This window comes from Caretta caretta, chromosome 3, assembly GCF_965140235.1.
Source record: "Caretta caretta isolate rCarCar2 chromosome 3, rCarCar1.hap1, whole genome shotgun sequence".
Classification (NCBI taxonomy): domain Eukaryota; kingdom Metazoa; phylum Chordata; order Testudines; family Cheloniidae; genus Caretta; species Caretta caretta.
The window spans coordinates 51,802,188-51,828,150 of NC_134208.1; the positions used below are offsets into that span (position 1 = coordinate 51,802,188).

Below are 25,963 nucleotides of genomic sequence, written 5' to 3' on the forward strand. Positions count from 1 at the left end.
AGTTTAGAAGTGTGAGCAACAAGAGTGATGTCGTGGTGGGGAGTCTGCTATAGACCACCAGACCAGGGGGATGAGGTGGATGAGGCTTTCTTCCGGCAACTCGCAGAAGTTACTAGATCGCAGGCCCTGGTTCTCATGGGAGACATCAATCACCCTGATATCTGCTGGGAGATCAATACAGCAGTGCACAGGCAATCCAGCAAGTTTTTGGAAAATGTAGGGGACAATTTCCTGGTGCAAGTGCTGGAGCAACCAACTAGGGGCAGAACTCTTCTTGACCTGCTGCTCACAAACCGGGAAGAATTAGTAGGGGAAGCAAAAGTGGATGGGAACCTGGGAGGCAGTGACCATGAAATGGTTGAGTTCAGGATCCTAACACAAGGAAGAAAGGAGAGCAGCATAATACAGACCCTGGACTTCAGAAAAGCAGACTTTGACTCCCTCAGGGAACTGATGGGCAAGATCCTCTGGGAGAACAAAATGAGGGGGAAAGGAGTCCAGGAGAGCTGGCTGTATTTTAAAGAATCCTTATTGAGGTTACAGGGACAAACCATCCCGATGTGTAGAAAGAATAGTAAATATGGCAGGCGACCAGCTTGGCTTAACAGTGAAATCGTTGCTGCTCTTAAATACAAAAAAGAAGCTTACAAGAAGTGGAAGATTGGACAAATGACAAGGGATGAGTATAAAAATATTGCTCGGGCTTGCAGGAGTGAAATCAGGAAGGCCAAATCACACCTGGAGTTGCAGCCAGCAAGAGATGTTAAGAGTAACAAGAAGGGTTTCTTCAGGTATGTTAACAACAAGAAGAAAATCAAGGAAAGTGTGGGCCCCTTACTGAATGAGGGAGGCAACCTCGTGACAGAGGATGTGGAAAAAGCTAATGTACTCAATGCTTTTTTTGCCTCTGTCTTCACGAACAAGGTCAGCTCCCAGACTACTGCACTGGGCAGCACAGCATGGGGAGGAGGTGACCAGCCCTCTGTGGAGAAAGAAGTGGTTCGGGACTATTTAGAAAAGCTGGTCCATGGGGCCGGATGCATTGTATCCGAGAGTGCTAAAGGAGTTAGCGGATGTGATTGCAGAGCCATTATCTTTCAAAACTCATGGCGATCAGGGGAGGTCCCAGATGAGTGGAAAAAGGCTAATGTAGTGCCCATCTTTAAAAAAGGGAAGAAGGAGGATCCTGGGAACTACAGGCCAGTCAGCCTCACCTCAGTCCCTGGAAAAATCATGGAGCAGGTCCTCAAGGAATCAATTCTGAAGCACTTAGAGCAGAGGAAAATGATCAGGAACAGTCAGCATGGATTCACCAAGGGCAAGTCATGCCTGACTAATCTAATTGCCTTCTATGACGAGATAACTGGCTCTGTGGATGAAGGGAAAGCAGTGGATGTATTGTTCCTTGACTTTAGCAAAGCTTTAGACACGGTCTCCCACAGTATTCTTGTCAGCAAGTTAAAGAAATATGGGCTGGATGAATGGACTATAAGGTGGGTAGAAAGCTGGCTAGATTGTCGGGCTCAACGGGTAGTGATCAATGGCTCCATGTCTAGTTGGCAGCCGGTATCAAGTGGAGTGCCCCAGGGGTCGGTCCTGGGGCCGGTTTTGTTCAATATCTTCATAAATGATCTGGAGGATGGTGTGGATTGCACGCTCAGCAAGTTTGTAGATGACACTAAACTGGAGGAGAGGTAGATACCCTGGAGGGTAGTGATAGGATACAGAGGGCCCTAGACAAATTGGAGGATTGGGCCAAAAGAAATTTGATGAGGTTCAACAAGGACAAGTGCAGAGTCCTGCACTTAAGACGGAAGAATCCCATGCACCGCTACAGACTAGGGACTGAATGGCTCGGCAGCAGTTCTGCAGAAAAGGACCTAGGGGTTACAGTGGATGAGAAGCTGGATATGAGTCAACAGTGTGCCCTTGTTGCCAAGAAGACCAATGGCATTTTGGGATGTATAAGTAGGGGTATTGCCAGCAGATCGAGGGATGGGATTGTTCCCCTCTATTCGACATTGGTGAGGCCTCATCTGGAGTACTGTGTCCAGTTTTGGGCCCCACACTACAAGAAGGATGTGGAAAAATTGGAAAGAGTCCAGCGGAGGGCAACAAAAATGATTAGGGGACTGGAACACATGACTTATGAGGAGAGGCTGAGGGAACTGGGGATGTTTTGTCTTCAGAAGAGAAGAATGAGGGGGGATCTGATAGCTGCTTTCAACTACCTGAAAGGGGGTTCCAAAGAGGATGGCTCTAGACTGTTCTCAGTGGTAGCACATGACAGAACAAGGAGTAATGGTCTCAAGTTGCAGTGGGGGAGATTTAGGTTGGATATTAGGAAAAACTTTTTCACGACGAGGGTGGTGAAACACTGGAATGCATTATCTAGGGAGGTGGTGGAATCTCCTTCCCTAGAAGTTTTTAAGGTCAGGCTTGACAAAGCCCTGGCTGGGATGATTTAGTCGGGGATCAGTCCTGCTTTGAGCAGGGGGTTGGACTAGATGACCTCCTGAGGTCCTTTCCAACCCTGATATTCTATGATTCTATGATATATATATATATTCTTATAAATAAAAACCTCCATGACTACAATTAAGTTAAGGACATAAAATAGGATGGATGCATCCTGAAGTGTGGAAAACGTAGGCATGTGCTTTGTGTGAACGAGAAACAAATATATTCATAGCTGGAATGTACTCGAAAATTAAGCATGACTGTCTCTTTTGCTGCATTTCCACAGCAGTAACAAAATTCAGCAGCAGAGAGAAAATTCTTTAATAGAACTTCCTGATGTTTACACTGCCCCACTGACATAGCTAAAGCCTTCTCTGAAATTTAAAATACTGGGGTTAATGTTTTTATCTTGTGTCTGTTGGGTTGCTGGGAATTTTTGTTAGTGACTGTAATAGAACTGATGTTCTATTTAGCATTATGATTTTTGTAGAGCTGTATGGTAAAAACAAGTAAATGTTATTGTTGCCCCTTTGTTGAGTGGTAGTAGATTTGGAGGATTTGCAGAGGGTCAGTTCTCCACTGAGGACACAGACGCTAGGGGCCTTCTAATATAATTTATTTATATTCAAAAAGTACAAGTCCTGTTTATTTTGAAAAAGGTGGCCAAAACTGTGCACAGACAATTCTGTTTTCAGCCACCCTAGGTAAGTCCCCTTGTTGACAAGAAACAGTTCCTCTCTTACCCTTGCTCTCTGTCTCTTGACTATCATACAGGCTCCACTTCTCATCCGCCTTCCTCAAACCACACAGCCTAGAGTTACCAGGAAGTAAAGCATTAACCCTCTTTTTTTGTAGCTGCTCCACAGTTGGTAAAAGCACTCTTTTGTGTGGATGCAGATTTGGAGAAGAGCCAACTTGTGGACATTAAATATAATAAAACTTGTTGGTGGTTCCCAAAGACTGTTTTACTTGCATAGTTTCCCAAATGAATTTTCATGTAAGATTGCTGTAGGCAGTCATCCTGGGGTTCCTGGTTAACCCTTTCCAAGCTCAGTTTTATACTGATTATTTACATCAGTAATTAAATAACATGCATTTCATAACTGTGATTGCCACTACAATACTATAAAAGGAAATTAAGCATCATTTGGGGTCAGAGGGCATGGAAAAACAACCATTCCATCTCATTCTCTTTCTACTCCTATCCTCCTTCAGATGCAATTATTCATCTCCTCCACACCTATAGTATGCTGCTGTGATTATCAAGTTAGTAAAGGACAGGAAAAAGGCCAGGAGTCATGTTATAGCTTCTGCTGGCTAATATCTTGACACATAGGAAAATCTCACACCTGTATTGTCTGGAGTATGATGCGCCCTGTTTTTGCTGGACATAGGCAGATAGTTTTGAGCCTGGAGTAGTATTATTTTCTTGTTAGAATGTTTGTGTTTGACCAAATAGGTTGTTGATAAAAGGACTTAGAGAAAAAATAAAATTATTTCCTGTGAGTACATCCTTGGTATCTCAGAGAGGGACTATGGGGGCTGTTTAATGATAGTATATTTTAAATTTTTGCAAATAATTAATAATTTATTTATTATTATTAAATCATAGCACCTGGGACCCTATGTCATGGATCAGGACCTGATTGTGCTAGGCACTTTACAAGCACAGAACAAAAAAAGACAGCCTCGGTCCCAAAGAACTGAAAGTCTAAATACAATAACATGTTGATTTACCAGTACATATGAAGAGATAATTAATAAGTTACAAGATGCACAATACATTGAAACTGATATGCTGGCCAAACCAGTTGACTTTTCAGTCAGTCAATTATGAACACTGAGGTTTGAAAAATAAAACTTACCTAATGTGAACTCTATACTTGTGTCCATCATCCACTCTAATAGTAGTATTGATGCTTCTAACTTCTGCTGCCCCATCACATATGAATTGGTACTAAAAAGGAAAACATGTTACAACATTTATCATAATTACATAGCTACAGATTGGAAACTTGAAATTGAAAGTGGTAAATGTTTAAATAAAAACTGAAAGAAGACTGTGTGCATCCAGAAAAAATTACATTACGTTTACAGGTCCAAATCAAGAAATCTAACTGCTGCATTAAAAAGTATTATATAGTTCTTCCAAGTCTATGTGCACTTTTTAATCTATGTATCTTGTATTTTCACACAGTCTGATTTTCAGAGGAACTAACCACTAACAATTCCAGCTGAAGTTAACATTGGCTGCAGAAGATCTTTACTTGCAAGTCTATACCCTTTCTTACTTTCAGACTTTCACAGTAGCATATGAGCTGGAACATTTGGGAGCACCATGCACTTTCCTAAACTAATGTGAATTCGCACTTGATTTCATGGTTTGTGTACTTGTAATCATTGCTGTATTGTATACATGGAACCATTGTACATTGGGTTTTAAATCTGCATTTAATTGAACAGTTTTGTCAGTGACTAAAAGAGAATTGAATTAGTTTTAACATGGCACATTGGGACATTTGGTAACCACACTGTGAAATTTATTAATAACAAAGCTTTTGAATACTAATACTTGTCTAAAAATACACAAATGTCTATGTCAAGATTCCTTCCCCACTCTGAACTCTAGGGTACAGATGTGGGAACCTGCATGAAAACCTCCTAAGCTTACTTTTACCAGCTTAGGTTAAAACTTCCCCAAGGTACAAACTATTTTACCCTTTGCCCTTGGACTTCCACTACCACCACCAAACTTTATCTGGGTTCCTGAGAAACAGTTGTTTGGAAACATCTTTCCCCCCAAAATCCTCCCAACCCTTGCACCCTACTTCCTGGGGAAGGTTTGATAAAAATCCTCACCAATTTTCATAGGTGACCACAGACCCAAACCCTTGGATCTGAGAACAATGAAAAAGCATTCAGTTTCCTTACAAGAACCCTTTTAATAGAAATAAAAAAAGAATCACCTCTGTAAAATCAGGATAGTAAATACCTTACAGGGTAATTAGATTCAAAACATAGAGAATCCCTCTTGGCAAAACCTTAAGTTACAAAAAAGACACACAGACAGGAATAGTCATTCTATTCAGCACAGATATTTACTCAGCCATTTAAAGAAATCATAATCTAACACAAACCTAGCTAGATTACTTACTAAATTCTAAGACTCCATTCCTGTTCTGTCCCCGGCAAAAGCATCACACAGACAGAAACAGACCCTTTGTTTTTCTCCCTCCTCCCACCTTTTGAAAGTATCTTGTCTCCTCATTGGTCATTTTGGTCAGGTGCCAGAGAGGTTACCTTTAGCTTCTTAACCCTTTACAGGTGAGAGGTTTTTTCCTCTGGCCAGGAGGGATTTTAAAGGGGTTTACCCTTCCCTTTATATTTATGACAGTCTATTTTTTTTCTGCATCAGTACTTTACAGTAAGAAAAACTAACCTTGTCTTAATGTTATCAGAGTTTGCTAAACCTGGTGTAACTTCTTGCCCCATGCCAACCTATTGGATAAGTAGTCAGTCATTGAAACATCACTATTTTACACCTAAGCTTTTCATCTTCCAATACAAAACCATAGCGTTAAATTTTCTCTTGTATGTGGCTGTGTATTTAATTCAAACTAGCCTCCATATTCAAGGACAGCTTTGTTTTTACATCTATTCCTAATATTCAACATTCCACTCAGAGCAGTACAATTTGGGTAACTTATGCATAGCAATTTATGATAGTAATGAGGGACGTGCAGGAAGTTAAAGGGTACTAGACTTTTAAATATTCTTCTAAAATATCTCATAATTATGCTTATCAGACTCTTTACTAAAACAATCTTGACAAAACATTACTGAATATTTTGACAAGAATAAATTGTACTGCAGTATAAACTTCACTACTTCAAATTTATAAATAAATGTAATCATATTTATTTTGTCCTGAAATACCAAACATTAACTAGTTTGATGTGATCCAGTGGAATTCTGCATGAATATCTACAGCTTAAGTGAACAGGTCCTGATCAGGACTACAAGTGAATGAGTTGTTTTCTCTATTTGCAAGTTCTTCTCTAAAATCAATAAAACAACTTCACTGATTCATTCCCCATGAAATACTAATCACTTCAATGAAGTTGCACATGGTGCAAAAAGGTTAAGGTTAGTGCCTTTATTTCAATAGGTCCCAGGGGATGCATCTATTTTTTCTCCTTGTCTCTATATAAAAAACTTCCACAGCTTTTTAGGTGAAAGACAAACACCTTGAACTCCACCTGCTCTGGAGTAGACTCAAATTATTCTGCCTATTTTAGTTATTAATGTGTGCATTTTGTGAGGTAGAATTTTACTATGTTTCCGTATCATTTTCCATTTCTATCACCATTAATATTGATATCATCTGTCATGATGATCATAGGCAGCAGAATTCTGAAAAAATGACAATTTAAGCAACTATTTCACTTGAAATACTGGGAAATCCACAAGATGCTCAACAGTATACATTGTCTACTACAGCTGAAAGCTGAATAAACCATTTGTTATTACAAAAGCCCAAACTCTTTTATTTTTTCTAAAAGAGAAAAAATTATACCCTACCTGTAAGGTACCATGTTTGATGAAGAGTTGAATAAAGAAATGTCCCATTGTTGCTGGGCTCTGTTCAATGTACAGAAGGAGTCCTTGGCAGCTATAGGTCTGAAATTCTAGATGGATGTTGTTTTGTGGTTTCAACTGAAAACCTTGAAATTCCAGATAAGAATCTCCATGGTACTGAGCATAGTTGAAATCTATGAATGAAGATAGACAGAAAATCAAATGTAAAAAAGATTTTTTTTCCTGACCTGCTCATTGTTTTCTGTGCTGACACCAGAACAGATGAGGGACATTCCTCTTTATCTATTACCAGACAGCTTCTAATTGGGAGACAGATTTAATACCAAAACATTCATCCTTTTCTCTGCTCCCAACAGGCTGACTAGCAGAGAACTTTTAAAGCTGTAAATAAATATTTAAGCATTTTTGTATTAAAAATGACACAAATTGCCTCAACCAAGTCCTACACCAGAAGAGTGAGCTATGAAGGTGACTTCCATAGTGTTACCAGGCCTTGGAAAACAACTATGAAGAAAGAAAAATATATTTTGTAAAATCCTGGCTCCAATGAAGTTAATGGCAATTTTGTCATTGACTTAAATGGGGCCAAGATTTCACTCATTATTTCCTCATGGTATGGCTTCCAGGAATGAAAATATGTACCATTAACTCTAGATGATGAAAAGGCTGAAATGAAGGAAGGCAGGACTGTGAAGAAAAAATATGAAGCATACCCTGAGTTGAGGAATCTTTCCCTAAGGGAAGCCCTAAGGATTGTCCTCAAAACTTGTCATCCAAATGCCACATCATCTGAGCTGGTTAGATTCAGGCAGTAGGGTTTGGTGACAGTATGGATGGATTGCCAGATTGCAGTTCTATAAAGAAGTGGTTACTGTTCTAATGGTGTGATCCTAAAGTTAGACAAAGCATGAAAGACTATTTTATAAGTAAAAAGTTTTGATCCAGAACAGAATACATCAGAAAAGAACACATCTAGAAGTCTTTATAGGGACCTTCCTAAAGAACAAAGAGGGAGAGAGACTGTCAACTCCTTAATATGGGACATGGTGCACCAACCTAAGGTGTCAGCAAATTCTTGTTTAAGGCGAAGGAAATAACTTGGGAGCCCAATGGGAGAAGAGCAAAAGGAGGGGATGACCATGAACATTCTGTTTCATGATTCAATTTCACATGTCTAATTAACTGATTAATGAGGACAAACACCTATTATCTTCAATGGTGTCACTACAGCACGGGCCTTTACAGTGTTTACACTGTAAAAACCAATATGGGGTGTGTGTGAATTGTTTAAAGTATGTGCACTAAACTGAGTAAGGGACTTTCTTTGATTCCTCCCCCTCTGATTTACACACTTGCAAACACTGGTTTTAACATGCCTATAGTTATTTGTTCAATCACATATACCAAAGAGTTTGTCTGCAGGAAAGTCAGGGCAGCGTACACAAAAACACATGCATACTTTTGAAAATATGGTCCTTGATTTCCCAGTGTTTATACCATGATAATGTTAATTTAAAAGTCTACAGGGCTAAATGTAGGACAGCCTGTGACCAGTACATGGAATTGCTTATAAACAAGTCCAATTTTGCTTTCTCTGTTCATTTTCTTGCAGTGATTTTTCTCCTTAGCACAATTACAGTATTTTATGGTTTGCTCAAGCAGAAATACATTCTCTCCTTACTTGAAAAACAACAGAGTGACAATAATTTATGCCTTATCAAATAAAAAGTTGAGAGGTCATTTAAAGAAAGGGTAATGACAACTCACCTGTTTTATTGTTAAAAAAAATCAGTGCAGTAGCTCAAACCTAAATTTCACCTCTCAGTATGGTACATATAAAAAAGAATAAATAAAAGATTGTATTTTGTTTGGCTGATTTTAACTTAGTCATTGAGGATATGATGCTGACATTTGAATGGCTTTTGAAGGTCATAGGTCCTATTTCAATATTTTTTTAAAAGCCAAAAGAGTCAGTCCACTTTGTTTCTAATATCAAATTCCATGGCAGAGTTTTAACCATAGATGTTTGATTTCTGGGCGCTAACGTAAAAAGGATATCTGGGCAAGTTATGCACAGTTACTATTGACCTTCCTGCAGCGTAACTCCTTGTTGAAGTACAGACCATAATTCTGCCTTTTTTAGGACTTTTCAGAAAGCACTATGCAGTGTCAGACTCAGTCACTGTATTCAAATTCTGAATGTAGATCTTATTAATATCTCCCAAGAACATTCAAAAAGAAAATACCACACAGTAAATTAGAGTATACACATATTTACTTTTAATAAAAGAAACTAAACATTTTTAAGAAGCCTTAAAGTGTAAACTTTGCCAATCCCATGAATTAAAAAAAAATCAGACCATAAAAAGAAAAATAAATCATAAGTGACTTGAAAATCATGAGGAATTTATGGTTTTAAATTAATATTTCTTTTTGGTTTCATTTTCTGAACTTTGATCTTCAGGGGAATCACCCTTTTCATGTGTGTGAATTTCAGGAAACAACCTGAAATTTACACACAAATTGGGGAAACTTCTCCTTTTTACTTCACATTGATAGATAGGGCACTTCCCCAACAACATAATCTGATCCTTCCCCTGGAATATCCCCTGATCCCTCTCCCAATATTTATCCCTTGTTCAATTCCCTGCATGTCCCTTTCTCCAATGGGCACTACCTCCTGACTGGTCCCCTATCCTTCCCCAGATATTTGCCCTGCTCAGCTTCCTCCCAAGCACACTGTCTAGTGCTTAGATCCTCCTCTCAGAACACTGCCTCCTCTGCTCAGCTATGCCACCCACACTCCATAGATACTTCCTTTTGACCAACACCTTTTCTTCTCCCTATATAGGAACACAGCAGCAGTGGGGGTTCTTGGAGGACAGTGCAGATCGGCTGGAGCTCACTCCCAGCAGGCTAGAGATGAGTGTTCGTGGGCACAGGTTTCTGAATCCCAATTTGAGCTTTGACTGGCTGATGTTCTGGACTGAGGGTATACTGAAACATGTGAATCGGCCTGTAGTGGTGATTCCCACACTGACTTCACAAACATACCAAACATGCTCATTAACTACTACCACACTATCTTCTGAGTGAGAGGAGCTTCTTTCTCTGGGCACTTGTAGTTCTAACCCCTGCTCTGCGGTTTGCACAGGTTCAGCCACACGGAGGATTCCAATACATAACTTTGTCTACCCTACTTTTGCACTCCTTTTATTACTTAAAATCTTCTGCTGCAGTATACAAGCATTCCTTTTCAGAGATATCTTTTTTTTCCCTTTTTGAAATATGGAATTGCAGACTAAGACACTTGACTGTGTACAATGGACACAGCTTTCATATATATGAGTAGGAGGTGTACTTTGAACATCAAGAATTTATATACTCGTTCTGAAGTGCGGAAGGAGGTGAGAGGCTAGCGGTAGAAAGTCTCTGGATGATGATAAAAGAGGAAAAAACAGGGGTGATGTCATGGTAGGTGTCTACTATAGACCGACAAATAAGGAAGAGGACTTGAAAGATGCATTCTACAACAAACAACAGAAATACTCAAAACACAAGACCTGCTGGTAATAGGGAACTTTAACTACTCAGATAGCAGTTGAAAAGAAATATGGCAAAACACAAAATGTTCAATAGGTTTGTGGAACGTGTTGTGGATAGCTTCTTGTTTCAGAAGGTGTAAGTAACTGGGTGGTGGTGGGGAGCCATTTATAGATTTGATTTTAACGGGGAGGAATTGGTTGCAAATGTAAAGTTACAATAGGTGAAAATGATCATGAAATGACAGAGTTCATGATTTTAAGGAAAGGAAGACATGAGAGCAGCAGAATAAGGACAATGGATTCAAAAAAGCAGATTTAACAAACTCAGGGAACTGGCAGGGAACATCCCATGGGAAGCAAATTTAAGGAAAAAAGGAATTCCAGAGTACTGGCAGTTTCTCAAAGAGATAATATTAAAGGCAAAACAGAAAACTATGCCAATGAGGAGGATAGATAGGAAAAATATTAAGAGACTATTGTGGCTCTCTGACGAGCTCTTTAATTACCTTATTTTTTTTTAAATCAGATATAAAAGTAGAAACATGGACAAATTGCTATGGATGAGTATAAAAGAATTGCAAAAGCATGTGGGGACAAAATCAGGCAGGCTAAACTACAACATGAGTTACAATAACAAAGGACATAAAAGGAAAGAAGAAGAGTTTCTATAAATACATTGGGAGCAAGAAAAAGATTAAGGAAAATGCAGATCCACTACTTAGTGGGAAAGCTGAGCTGTTTAATATCTATTTTGCTTAAATCTTCACTAAAATGGTTAATTGTGACCATGTGCTTTACAACAATTAATATTAACAACTAGGGGCAAGGAACACAAACCAGAATAGGGAAAGAACAGTTAAAAGAATATTTAGATAAATTAAAAGTATTCAAGTCAGCAGGGCCTAATGAAATCCACCCTACAATATTTAAGGAACTAGATAAAGCAATCTCCAAACCATTAGTGATTATCTTCAGGAACAAATGAAGGATGGATGCCTAACTTAAAAGGATAAACAAAAAGAATCCATGGCAATTGTGACCCATTCAGCCTAACTTTGGTACCTGGAAAGATATTGGAACAAATTGATTAATCAATTTGTAAGCACCTAAAGGATAATAGAATGATAAGTATTAGCCAGTATGGATCTGTCAAGAACAAATCAAGCCAAGCCAACCTGATTTTCTTCTTTGATAGGATCACTGGACTACTGAAGAAGGGCAAAGCAGTATACATGATATATTTTTATTTTAGTGACAGAGCACTATAGGCCATTTTCATATACAAATTAGGAAGATGTGGTTTAAATACAATTACTCTCAAGTGGGTACACAACTGTTGAAAGCCTTACTCAAAGAATAGTTATCAATGTTTTGCTGTCAAACTGGAGGGACATATCTAGTAGAATCCTATTCAATATTTTCATTTATGACTGGAATGACAGAATGGAGAGTACACTTATAAAATCTGCAGATGACACCAAGCTGGAAGAGCTAATAACACCAAGTGCTTTGGAGGACAGGATTAGAATTCAAAACAACCTTGACAAATTGTAGAATTGGTCTGAAATCAACAAGATTAAATTAAAGAAGATGATGAAAAAATACTAAACTTAGAAAAGAAAAATAATTTGCAGAAATACAACATAGGAAATGGCTATGAAATAGTATTTCTGAAAAGGATCTTATAATCATAGAATCATAGAATACCAGGGTTGGAAGGGACCTCAGGAGGTCATCTAGTCCAACCCCCTGCTCAAAGCAGGACCAATCCCCAATTAAATTATCCCAGCCAGGGCTTTGTCAAGCCTGACCTTAAAAACTTCTAAGGAAGAAGATTCTACCACCTCCCTAGGTAACACATTCCAGTGTTTCACCACCCTCCTAGTGAAAAAGTTTTTCCTAATATCCAACCTAAACCTCCCCCACTGCAACTTGAGACCATTACTCCTTGTCCTGTCCTCTTCCACCACTGAGAATAGTCTAGAACCATCCTCTCTGGAACCACCTCTCAGGTAGTTGAAAGCAGCTATCAAATCCCCCCTCATTCTTCTCTTCTGCAGACTAAACAATCCCAGTTCCCTCAGCCTCTCCTCATAAGTCATGTGTTCCAGACCCCTAATCATTTTTGTTGCCCTTCGCTGGACTCTCTCCAATTTATCCACATCCTTCTTGTAGTGTGGGGCCCAAAACTGGACACAGTACTCCAGATGAGGCCTCACCAATGTCGAATAGAGGGGGACGATCACGTCCCTCGATCTGCTCGCTATGTCCCTACTTATACATCCCAAAAGGCCATTGGCCTTCTTGGCAACAAGGGCACACTGCTGACTCATATCCAGCTTCTCGTCCACTGTCACCCCTAGGTCCTTTTCCACAGAACTGCTGCCTAGCTATTCGGTCCCTAGTCTGTAGCTGTGCATTGGGTTCTTCCGTCCTAAGTGCAGGACCCTGCACTTATCCTTATTGAACCTCATCAGATTTATTTCGGCCCAATCCTCCAATTTGTCTAGGTCCCTCTGTATCCTATCCATGCCCTCCAGCATATCTACCACTCCTCCTAGTTTAGTATCATCCACAAATTTGCTGAGAGTGCAATCCACACCACCCTCCAGATCATTTATGAAGATATTGAACAAAACCGGCCCCAGGACCGACCCGTGGGGCACTCCACTTGACACCGGCTGCCAACTAGACATGGAGCCATTGATCACTGCCCGTTGAGCCTGACAATCTAGCCAACTTTCTACCCACCTTATAGTGCATTCATCCAGCCCATACTTCTTTAACTTGCTGGCAAGAATACTGTGGGAGACCGTGCCAAAAGCTTTGCTTAAGTCAAGAAACAATACATCCACTGCTTTCTCTTCATCCACAGAACCAGTAATCTCATCATAGAAGGCGATTAGATTAGTCAGGCATGACCTTCCCTTGGTGAATCCATGCTGACTGTTCCTGATCACTTTCCTCTCATGTAAGTGCTTCAGGATTGATTCTTTGAGGACCTGCTCCATGATTTTTCCGGGGACTGAGGTGAGGCTGACTGGCCTGTAGTTCCCAGGATCCTCCTTCTTCCCTTTTTTAAAGATTGGCACTACATTAGCCTTTTTCCAGTCATCCGGGACTTCCCCCATTCGCCACGAGTTTTCAAAGATAATGGCCAATGGCTCTGCAATCACAGCTGCCAATTCCTTTAGCACTCTCAGATGCAACTCGTCCGGCCCCATGGACTTGTGCACGTCCAGCTTTTCTGAATAGTCCCTAACCACCTCTTTCTCCACAGAGGGCTGGCCATCTATTCCCCATGTTATGATGCCCAGCGCAGCAGTCTGGGAGTTGACCTTGTTCGTGAAGACAGAGGCAAAAAAAGCATTAAGCACATTAGCTTTTTCCACATCCTCTGTCACTAGGTTGCCTCCCTCATTCAGTAAGGGGCCCACACTTTCCTTGTCTTTCTTCTTGTTGCCAACATACCTGAAGAAACCCTTCTTGTTACTTTTGACATCTCTCGCTAGCTGCAGCTCCAGGTGCGATTTGGCCCTCCTGATTTCATTCCTACATGCCCGAGCAATATTTTTATCCTCTTCCCTGGTCATTTGTCCAACCTTCCACTTCTTGTAAGCTTCTTTTTTATGTTTAAGATCCACAAGGATTTCACCGTTAAGCCAAGCTGGTCGCCTGCCATATTTACTATTCTTTCAACACATCGGGATGGTTTGTCCCTGTAATCTCAACAGGGATTCCTTGAAATACAGCCAGCTCTCCTGGACTCCTTTCCCTTTCATGTAGTCCCCCAGGGGATCCTACCCATCTGTTCCCTGAGGGAGTCAAAGTCTGCTTTCCTGAAGTCCAGGGTCCGTATCCTGCTGCTTACCTTTCTTCCCTGTGTCAGGATCCTGAACTCAACCAACTCATGGTCACTGCCTCCCAGATTCCCATCCACTTTTGCTTCCCCCACTAATTCTTCCCAGTTTGTGAGCAGCAGGTCAAGAAAAGCTCCCCCCCAGTTGGCTCCTCTAACACTTGCACCAGGAAATTGTCCCCTACGCTTTCCAAAAACTTCCTGGATTGTCTATGCACCGCTGTATTGCTCTCCCAGCAGATATCAGGAAAATTAAAGTCACCCATGAGAACCAGGGTGTGCGATCTAGTAGCTTCTGCGAGCTGCCGGAAGAAAGCCTCATCCACCTCATCCCCCTGGTCCGGTGGTCTATAGCAGACTCCCACCACTACATCACTCTTGTTGCTCACACTTCTAAACTTAATCCATCTTGGGGTTATAATGGATAACAAATTGAATATGAGTCAACAATGCGATGCCATTGTAAAAAAGGCTAATATCATTTTGGGATGTATTAACAGGAGTGTCATATGTAATACACGGGAAATAATTGTTCAGCTCTACTACTTGGCACAGATGAGATCTCACCTGGAGGACAGTGTATAGTTTTGGGCACCACCCTTTAAGAAAAATGTGTAGTAAATGGGGAGACTTCAGAGGACAGTAACAAAAATTATAAGAGGTTTGGAAAAAATGATCTATGAGGAAAAGTGGAAAGAATTGTGCATCTTTATTCTAGAAAAGAGAAATAGAGGGTGAACATGATAACAGTCCACATATATGTAAAAGGTTGTTATAAAGAGGATGGTGATCTATTGTTCCTCATGTCTGAAGGTAGTATAAGTAATCAGCTTCATCTGAAGTTAGAGAGATTTAGATTAGATAGTAAGAAAACCTTTCCAGCTATAAACATAGTTAAGTACTGGAATAGGTTACCAATGGAGGCTGTGGAATCCTCATCATTGGAGGGTTTTAAGTACAAGTAAACAAATATCTGTCAGGGGTGGCTATACATATTTGGTCCTGCCTCAGTGCAGGAGATGGACTCAATGTCTTCTTGAGGTCCCTTCCAGCTCTATATTTTTATGATCCTATGTACAGGATTGTAAAGAGGTTTTACTAACGAGCTGTGCTTTTAAATAGAAGTAAGCACTTTTCAAACAGATTTCATATCCATTTATCCTGTGTTGACATACATTCAAACAAAAGCACAGATCCTTTAAGAACGAATACATTATTAAAGGATTTAATCACGAAACATATGAACAATGAATTCCTTATTTCAACATTTTAATTTTCTTTTGCTAGTTAAAGGCAGGAAAGTTTTGTTTGTTGGGTGGTTAATAAAAGCATATAGATAGTAGCCACCAAAGTAGCACTAAATAGAATTTCACAGTACATTAAATGTTAAAAAATGTGGTGGTGTTTATTTGAACAGATTACAAATGTAAACAGGAAAGAGATCTGTTTGTTCAAACCAGACAGACAAAAAACATTCTCAGAAAGGTGAAATGAAAGTCTTTCAGTACCATGGAAACCTACCTTTTGTTGCTGTTGTTTAAAGAAAGAAAAAAAAAGAAATGAGGTGACTATCGTGATTGATAAAATTTGCAGATGACACAAAGATTGGGGGAGTGGCAAATAATGAAGAGGGCAAGTCACTGATACAGAGTGGTCTGGATTGCTTGGTAAGCTGGGCACAAGCACACAATATGCGTCTTGGTATGGCAAAATGTAAGGTCATACATCTAGGAACAAAAAAATCACGCTATATTTATGGGATGGGAGACTACCCTGGAAAGCAGGAAGTCCAGAATAGACTTGGAGATTCGGAAAATAATCAGCTGAACATGAGCTCCCAGTGCAACACTGTGCCCAAAAGTCTAATGTATAAACAGGGGAACATCAAGTAGCTGAGAGGGTATAATACCTTTGTCTCTGGCATTGATACAAGTCTTCTGGCACATTGTGTCTAGTTCCAGTCATACTTCAAGAATGATATTGGAAAGGGTTCAGAGAAGAGCCACAAGAAGGATAAAAGAAATGGAAACCATGCCTTATAGTGAAAGATTCATGGAGTTTCATCAATTTATCTTATTACAGAGAAGGTTTACGGATGACTTGATTACAGAATAAAATTATTTAGATGTGGAACATAATTTGATAGAGGAATCTTTTATCAAGCCAACAAAGGTATAACAAGATCCAAGGTTGGTAGATGAAGCTAGAGAAATTAAGATGCAAAATAAGACACTTAAAAAAAAACAAACCAGTGAGGGGTAATTAACCACTGGAACAATTTACTATGGGTTGTGGAGAATTCTTCATTACTGGACATTTTAAAATAAAGATTGGATTTTTTTCCTAAATGATATGTTCTACTTTGAACAGGAATTAATTCAAGGAAGGACTGTGGCCTGTGTTATAAAGACTTTAGACTAGACGATCACGACATTTTATTCTGCCCTTATAATCTATGAATCTTTAAACATCTACCCATTGTTATTGGTTAAAAACTGAATAACGTCACAAGAAGGATGAGATAAAATATTTAATAAATCACTTTTGATTTTAATTGTTTCATCTTCCTAGCTTTAAATTGAAACATACTATTTGTTTTTAAATGAATGGAGTTCAGCATTTTGTCTTTTATGTGCTTAATTGCCATTGAGATCACTTATTGGACTGGATTCTCTCTGCTTATCCCACTGTAAACCAATGTATAGTAACTGTACTGAAGTTAATGGAGTTAGACTGGTATAAATTAGAAGGAAATGAAGCACCTAAACAAATTTTGCATGCAAAAAGTTGTCGAGCTCTTTAGAACAGGGACATTCTTTTTATTTTGCAATTGTACAGTGACTAGCACAATGGGGTCCAGGTCCATGACTATGGCTCCTAGGTGCTACAGTAATAAATAAATAAATAAAATAATGACTGGGGTCCTGATTTATAGTAACTGGAGCAAATCTGCTCTCAATTATATGGTGTAATTCCTGTTGATTTCAATGGGAGGTACAGCTACATACCTGGGTGAACAATAGACCCAGAAGTGTGACAACTTATATCTCATGCAATCCCACTGAAAACAAAGGGGTTACACAAATTGTAAATTAATGTTGATTTTACCCTTGATGGCATATGTTGCTTTGGGAAGAGATGCTCATTGTTTGACCACTAAATCTCTCTGTGGAGAAAAGGCATTTCAACAATGACAGAGCTGTACACGCACTACAAAACAGTAATAACCATCAGTCAGTCAATCAAATAAACCTCTAATATGCTTTAATAGCATTCACAGAACTTATTTTCTATGACCGTTCCTATACTTGGGTCTTTTTGTTCACAAGAATGTTGGAAGAAATTAGAAGTTTGACAAATACTCTTGCAATGTGTTTGTGCTGAATGTTCATACACACTGTGGTATGTAGCCCATCACATAAGACAAATGACTGGAGGATATTATATTGATGCCAATTTTTTAAAAAAGCTCCAGAGGCAATACTGGCAATTACAGCCCAGTAAGTCTAGCTTTGGTATCAGGCAAATAGGTTGAAATGATAGTAAAGAACAGAATTATCAGACACACAGATTAACACAATATGTTGAGGGAAGAGTCAACATGGCTTTTGTAAAAGGGAAATAATGCCTTACCAAGCTATTAGAATTTTTTGAGAAGGTCAACAAACATGTGGATAAGGGTGATCCAGTTAGTACAGTGTACATGAACTTTAGAAAGACTTTGGTAAGGTCCATCACCAAAGGCTCTTATGCAAAGTAAGCAGTCATCGATCAGTAACTGGTTAAAAGACAGAAAACCAAGGGTAGGAATAAATGGTCAGTTTTTAGAATGGAGAGAGGTAAATAGCAGCCCCCCCCCCAGGAATATATACTGGGACCAGTGTGATTCAATATATTCATAAATGATCTGGAAAAAGAGGTAAACACTGAGGTGGCAAAGTTTGCAGGTGATACAAAATTACTCAAGACAGTTAAAACCAAAAAGGCTGCAAAGTATTACAAAGGGATCTTACAAAACTGGGTGACTGGGCAACAAAATGCCAAATGAAATTCAATACTGATAAATGCAAAGTAATTCACATTGGAAAACATAATCACAACTATACATACACAATGGTGGGGGTCTAAATTAGCTGTTACCACCCAAGAAAGATATATTGGATTCATTGTAGATAATTTTCTGAAAACATCCGCTCAATGTATAGCGGCAGTCAAAAAAGCTAACAGAATGTTAGGAACTATTAGGAAAGAGATAGATAATAAGACAGAAAATATCAACATCTCACTATATTAATCCATGTAAACCCACACGTTGAAAACTTGTCATCCCATCTCAAAAAGGATATGTTAGAAATGTAAAAGGTACAGAGAAGAGCAACAAACATGGGGCATGGGGAACAGCTTCCCTATGAAGAGAGATTAAAAAGACTGGGACTATTCAGCTTAGAAAAGAGATGACTAAGGAGCGGATATGATAGAGGTCTACAAAATCATGAATGGTGTGGAGAAAGTGAGTAAGAAAGTGTTATTTACCCCTTCACATAACACAAGAACCCGGGGTCAGCCAATGAAATTAATAAACAGCAGGTTTAAAACAAAGAAAAGAAAGTACTTTTTCACATAAGGCACAGTCAACCTGCGGAACGCATTGCCAGGGAATGTTGTGAAGGCCAAAAGTATAATTGAATTAAAAAAACAATTAGATAAGTAGATGGAGATCAGGTCCATCAATAGTTATTAGCCAAGATGGTCTAGGATGCAACCCCATACTCTTGGTGTCCCTAGGCCTCTGACTGCCAGATGCTGGGACTGGATGACAGGGGATGGATCACTTGACAGTTCTGTTCATTCCTTTTGAAACATCTGGCATTAGCCTTTGTTGGAAGACAGGATATTTGCCCAGATGGACCATTGGTCTGACTCAATATGGCCATTCTTATGCTCTTATGTAGGTAGCCATCTTTAAATTTCTTTGATTTTGTTCCAATTTATAAACTTTTCAGTCATTTTACCAGGAGAAAATACCATATGGCACAAATAATTAATAGTACATATACCAAGTAAATGTCAATGAGCAACCCTTAGCTGAAATAGGCTCATGACCATTGTAACACATTTTTAAAAAAACCCAATCTGTTAACATATTGGCAAACAATAAAAGGGCTGAATTTATATAGTGAGATTCACAGCCCTGATCCAGTCCCTATTCCATGTAAAGGGGCAAGAGTCCTGTAAAAAGACTCTAGAAGCCCGAGATCAAGTCAGGAGAGAATTCCCCTGGTGCAGCAATAGTAATTATTTTTAATGGGAGTTGTATGTCTAGATTCCCTAGCTGGCATTGAAAACCTCAACCATAATATTTCCCCATCAATTCCCAAATAAAGCTCAGTTTCCTACTTCTTGGATGAATTTAATATCCCAGACCCTGTAGGAAAAAAAAATAAAATATGTTGAATGAACATTCCCAATTTAATTATGAAGTAGAGTATGATAGGGTAAGCAGAAAATTCCTAAGGCCCATCTGCTTAAATATCTAAGAAGGGAACACAGAGATTTATCGAAAGCCTCAGAGGTAGTTAATGTCCCAACTCCAGAGAATGTTAATGGAGTTAGGTGCCTTGCTGTAATTTGTGCCTTTGAAAATCTCCTCTAGAGTGTCGAACATTAATGTTTTATTAAACAATCTATCTATTGCTAACTGCAGTAAATGCCCTACAGCGTATCAGACTTTATGTACATGTCTTAAAATAAGTTCAGTCAAACTCTTAAATGCTGACATTACTACAAGCCTCATTCAGTTGTAACTCTTCTTTTGTTTAGATCCATGCTTTCACCTTGGTCTTCTTTGGCACTGGAAATTCAGTACTTCCTAGCAAATGCCACCCCCTCATGCTGCCAATATCTACTTAGAATTTTTTGCTATCTGACCAGAATGCACCTCAACTCCTCCCGAACAGGCTCATTCCCCATTTGATAGCAGAAGGGTTCTAACAAATAAGGCTGACTGCCAACACAAGACAAGGGTCCAACTGTTCTTCTTGAGCAATATTATTTTGAAACCCCTCCTTGTTGGCTTCTAATATGTCCTCCTGCTCTTTCCCATTATCCCAATCACACATTCTACATGTTTGGCCATTCACTAACTTCAAGAGTCACCATTAGGTGACACAACACCATCACTAGAAGCAGGCATAAGGATCATCTCTGTTGATCAAATTGTCATAGTAAATCCACTATTTCACTGTCAGAGATTTGGGTCCAGGTTAATTTTTAAATGCAGCAGCTCACTGATATTTGCTAGTGGAATTGCTACTTGAACTGTAGACAATGCTGTGGAAGTTATGCTGCCCTTCCTGAGTACATCCCCTTGGAAATAAAATACTGCCTTGTTCTGAAGATTACTTCACAAGCTGGATTCTCAGATGCCTTGAAGTTTGTGTAGTTATTTATATCTGCAAAGTGTGAAAAACACAACCACTTTCACAGATATAAATGTCTGCACATGATGCAAAGCAATGGAATCAGGTGGTGTTTTGGGGGTTTTAGTGGTTTCTCTGCTACTGTTGCTGTTCCTGTATTTTAATGACAAATTTGTTATGAACAATATCTAGGTAAGATTTAGATTCTTCACAACAATCAAATACATGGTACTTAGAGATGGAATTAGTACTACTGTACTAATTGTATTTAATATCTAGATACAACTTAGATAATTAATAATAAATACTTTGCACTCAGAGATAGGATTAGTGTTACTAAAATGTCAGAAGCAGAATGTTAACCACCCTCTGCTTACCTCAGTCGCTCCCTTGATTACTTGTCAGCATCCCTAATCACACAAAAATAGAAGACTTCCCCCTCCCCCCCACCACCCCCAGTGCTTCTGCAAAGTGGAATTACAGAACTCATCTAAAGACAGCCTCCTGCAGGGGACACATTCCTGCTGTGCCATCCCTAATGGGTGTGCAGCATTCGTTGCTCTCTGTGGATGGAGAGCTTTGTTGATGGTCTAGAAATATGGGGGTGGATAGGAGCATGGGCATACCTCTCTGCCTCATTTGGGCATACTAACACCTCAAAGGATTCTAAACAAGTATCAGTCCCAGCAATCAAGAATTACTGTTCAGCAGAAACCTTAACTTTTCAATTTCCTCCCACTTCTGTGCTTGATTTCACAAAACTGCATCTACTTGAGTTTTTACATTTAATCACTTTAACATTTCTCCCTCTCTTTAACATTCTCAAATAGGGAGGCAGGGGAAAGGGGGCATTTCACAGAGCTACAGAAGACCATCATGGCAAAGTGCTTTTTATGCTCTATTCTTTATAAACCCCTCATTTAATTCTGGTTATTTTTCTTCTATTAGTAATTGCTATTTTAAGGCTTAGGTTGTTTTCAAACTAATATCATGTTCTTCCTTGAGTTTTACCTATAGCCTTTCCAACTAAATTGCCTTAAAGAGAACACAGCACTGATTTTCAGTCATTATTTCTATTTCCAGATGCAGTGCTATTATGCTGCAATAATCCTCACCTTTAGTTCCACACAATGAATTCACTGTTAAAGAGAATCTATGTTTTATTCTGTCAGTGAGGTTTGTGCTGCATGACTAGCTGAGAATTATAGTCATGTTTTTCTCCCAAAGTTGAAATGTCCTCTAATATGGCATACTATACAACAATAAAGTGTGGTTAACATCCAGAACTGTTTCCAGTGTAGCCCATAAGGAGCTCTCAAGCAAAGAAAACAACAGTTATGAATAAACTCTCTTTAGTGTTCCCTTCGTCACCACTACAAGGGGCCATGGACTTTGATGGACTGCATAATTCTTCCAGATTAAGTAAGAATGTAGCTAGTTCAGTTTGCTATACTTCACAATTTAACACTACATAAAATAGTTCATGCTCACATATGCAATCAAATTCACATTTAAATATTCTTCATTAAGAGTATTTAAATGATGGCATACTTGAGTATACTTATGTGGAAAATGAGGGAGTTTTCTATATTATTTGTTATGAATATCATATGCACCTCAGTGTATGAGCTTGGTATTATCGTATCTGCCTGCATGGAGCTAAATGAAAGGAGTCTATTAGGGGAAAACAAACAGGAAACAAAACAAAAGTAGAGATACCTAGGGGAAACAACTTCAAGGGAACAGTGGCTAGACCATTATTTGGAAAGACACTGTTACGAGCTCATAGAGTCATAGACCTTAAGGTCAGAAGGGACCATCGTGATCATATAATCTAACCTCCTGCACATTGAAGGCCACAGAATCTCACCCTCTCCTGAAATAGACCCCTCTGGCTGAATTACTGACGTCCTCAAATCATGGTTTAAAGACTTCAAGTTACAGAAAATTCACCATTTATACTAATTTAAACCTGCAAGTGACCCATGCCCCATGCTGTAAAGGAAGACAAAAGACCCCCAGGATCTCAGTCAACCTGACCTGGGAGAAAATTCCTTCCGGACCACAAATATGGTGATCAGTTAGACACTGAGCATGTGGACAAGACCCACCAGGCAGATTCCTGGCAAAGAATTCTCTGTAGTAACTCAGAGCCCTCTTCCTATAATGTCTAATCTCCAGCAGTTGGGGATTTTTGCTACTGGTAGTTGCCAATGGGCCACGTGCCACGTAAGTAGTTCCATCATACCATCTGCTCCATAAACATCTCAGGTTCAGTCTTGAAGCTGGTTAGGTCTTTTTCCCTCCACTGCTTCCCTTGGAAGGCTGTTCTAGAACTTCACTCCTCTGATAATTAGAAACCTCTGTCTAATTTCAAGCCTAAACCTACTGATGGCCAGTTTATAACAAATTTGTTCTTGTGTCCACATTGGCACTTAAATAACTCCTCTACCCTCACCCCTCACTGGTATTTATCCCTCTCATGTATTTATAGAGAGCAATCATATTTCCCCTCAGCCTTCTTTTGGTTAGGCTAAACAAGTCAAGCTCTTTGAGTTTCCTCTAGTAATGTAGGTTTTCCATTCCTCAGATCAGCCCTTCTCTGCACCTGTGTTACCTGGGATTTTCATAACACACAATAGGGGCAACTTAACTATATCATTTCAGGCACTGTAAGGAATAAATCAATAGGAACACAGCCATTCCATCGCAGATTCATGCAACTAAGCGTGCTCTATCTAAAACTGCAGTTTATTAGATTTAAGCACATACAAACATAAGCAATAGGTTCAGAACATTCCAGATATTTACCTAACATCTGTAACTGTTTTGAATAAGTAACAGAAGGTTCACAGTGGCCAGTTGCTCATCCACCGGGGAGAAAGGGTGTCAGGAAAAACATCTCTTAAGAGGACTTCAGAGGACTGCTCCAAAGTACACCTTATTAGCTATTTTTTTTATAACTAACTTTTACAAAACACATAGGTTATAATAGCCCTGTCTATAATAATACTTTTAAAACTTTTAATATTAAAGGTGTCTAGACTCAAGGTTTTTTAAACCACCAAGGTTTTCAGTCTCACTTGTTTATTTGTCTGTTCCCTCCTCCCAATCTAATTAGCAGAAACTGTAGCTGGTTTTTGACCTTGCTCCAAAAAGACTGTCTCCAAATTAACCCTTAACTATGCGGTGTTCTATTTCATTAATTCAGGGTGGCTAAATGCACATAATATTGTTGCAAATAGCTTAATCACATTCAGGGGTATACACAAATCCAGGGCAACACCTGCTCCAGTTTGAATTCATCTTTCTAAAACATTGGAGACAACAATTGCACACAAGGTTCCAGATGAAGTCTTACCAGCGCCTTGTATAAAGGTATTAACACTTCCCTGTCTCTATTGGAAATACCTTGCCTGATGCATCCTAGGCCTGCATTAGCCTGTTTTGTCAAGGCCAGAGACTAGATATTAAAAAGGACCATAAACAGTTAGGAATGCCTGCCTCAAGGAGAAAGGTAAGGATGAGCAAGCAGCAGCTTCTAGAGCTGAGACTAAGAGTAGGTAGCAGTGCAGTCTGCTTCTTCATCTCAGAAATGGATATGCCTAGGCTAACTAGAGCTTACCAAAATGTGCAAAGAAGGTAGGACTCATGCATATAAGCCTTTTGTTGTTTTACCTCTTTTCTCTGCCTGCTATGTACCTTTGGGTGAATAAATACTTCCTTTTGAAGAAGCTGTCTTTGAGTCACTTTCATCAACTAATGGTAACAGGTAGAGTTGGATGATTTTTTTAAAAGCAAAGACTTTATTGGATGAAAATTGCAGCATGAGTTGACCCAAAACAACTTGCAATTTATGTTGAGTTTGCTGCATTATTTTGATTGAACTGAAAAATCTAAATGGCTTGGTAATGTTGAAACTAACTGTTTCATTTTGACATTACCAAACCATTACAATATTTTAGGCTGGATTCACAAACAGCTGGAAGAGAAATAGCAGGGGTTCTCCTTACAACTTTAGCCGAGTGGCTAGCGCCCTGACCTGGGAGACGCAGGATCAATTCCCCCCTCTGTTTGAGGCAGAGAAGGGATTTTAACTTGCATCTCCCACATTGTATGAGAGTGGCCTGGTCACTGGGATGTAGGATACTCTGCTGTAGATTTTTCTCAGTCTCTTCTGTTGAAGTTTGTCCATAACATTCACAGATTTATAGACCTCTATCATATTCCCATTTAGTCATCACTTTTCAAAATTGAACAGTTCCAGTCTTTTTAATCTCTCTTTATATGGAAAATGGTATACCCCTAATCATTTTAGTTGCCCTTCTCTGCACCTTTTCCAATTCTAGTACCTTTTTTGAGATAGGGCAACCAGAACTGCATTCAGTATTCAAGGTGTAGGCACACCATGGATTTATATAGTGGTATTATGATATTTCTGTTTTATTATCTATCCCTTTCCTAGTGTTCCTTATCATTGATCACTGCTGCAGATGTTTTCAGAGAGCTATACACAATAACACCAAGATCTCTTTTTTGAGTGGTAATAGCTAATTTAGATCTCACCATTTTGTATGCATAGTTGGGATGATTTTTTCCAGCATGCATTACTTTACACTTGTTAATATTGAATGTCATCTGCCATTTTGTAGCGAGTTCCCTTTATAACTCTTTGCAATCAGCTTTGGACTTAACTATCTTAAGTAATTTTGTACTGTCTCCAGATTTTGCCACCTCACTGTTCACCCCCTTTTCCAGACCATTTATAAATATGATGACCAGCACAGGGGCCAATACAGAGCGTGGGGAACCCTGTTATTTACCTCTCTCCATTGTGAAAACTGACCATTTATTCCTACCCTTTGTTTCCTATCAGTTCTGCCTCTCAGTTTCATAGAATATCAGGTGGGAAGGGACCTCAGGAGGTCATCTAGTCCAACCCCCTGCTCAAAGCAGGACCAATCCCCAATTTTTGCCCCAGATCCCTAAATGGCCCTCTCAAGGGTTGAACTCACAACTCTGGGTTTAGCAGGCCAATGCTCAAACCACTGAGCTATCCCTCCCCCCAAATAAGAGATAAG

At 39.3% G+C, this 25,963-nt stretch overlaps 1 protein-coding gene across 1 annotated transcript in view; it reads right to left on the minus strand.

Annotated features, from left to right (window-relative positions):
* EYS (eyes shut homolog) overlaps positions 1–25,963 on the minus strand; it is a 1,269,973-nt gene that overhangs the window by 477,045 nt on the left and 766,965 nt on the right. The window contains exons 22-23 of the mRNA XM_075126509.1: positions 7,042–7,232; positions 4,326–4,417 (exon numbers count right to left, since the gene is read on the minus strand). Coding sequence (XP_074982610.1) covers positions 4,326–4,417; positions 7,042–7,232 — 283 coding nt within the window. The remainder of the gene's footprint in view (positions 1–4,325; positions 4,418–7,041; positions 7,233–25,963) is intronic.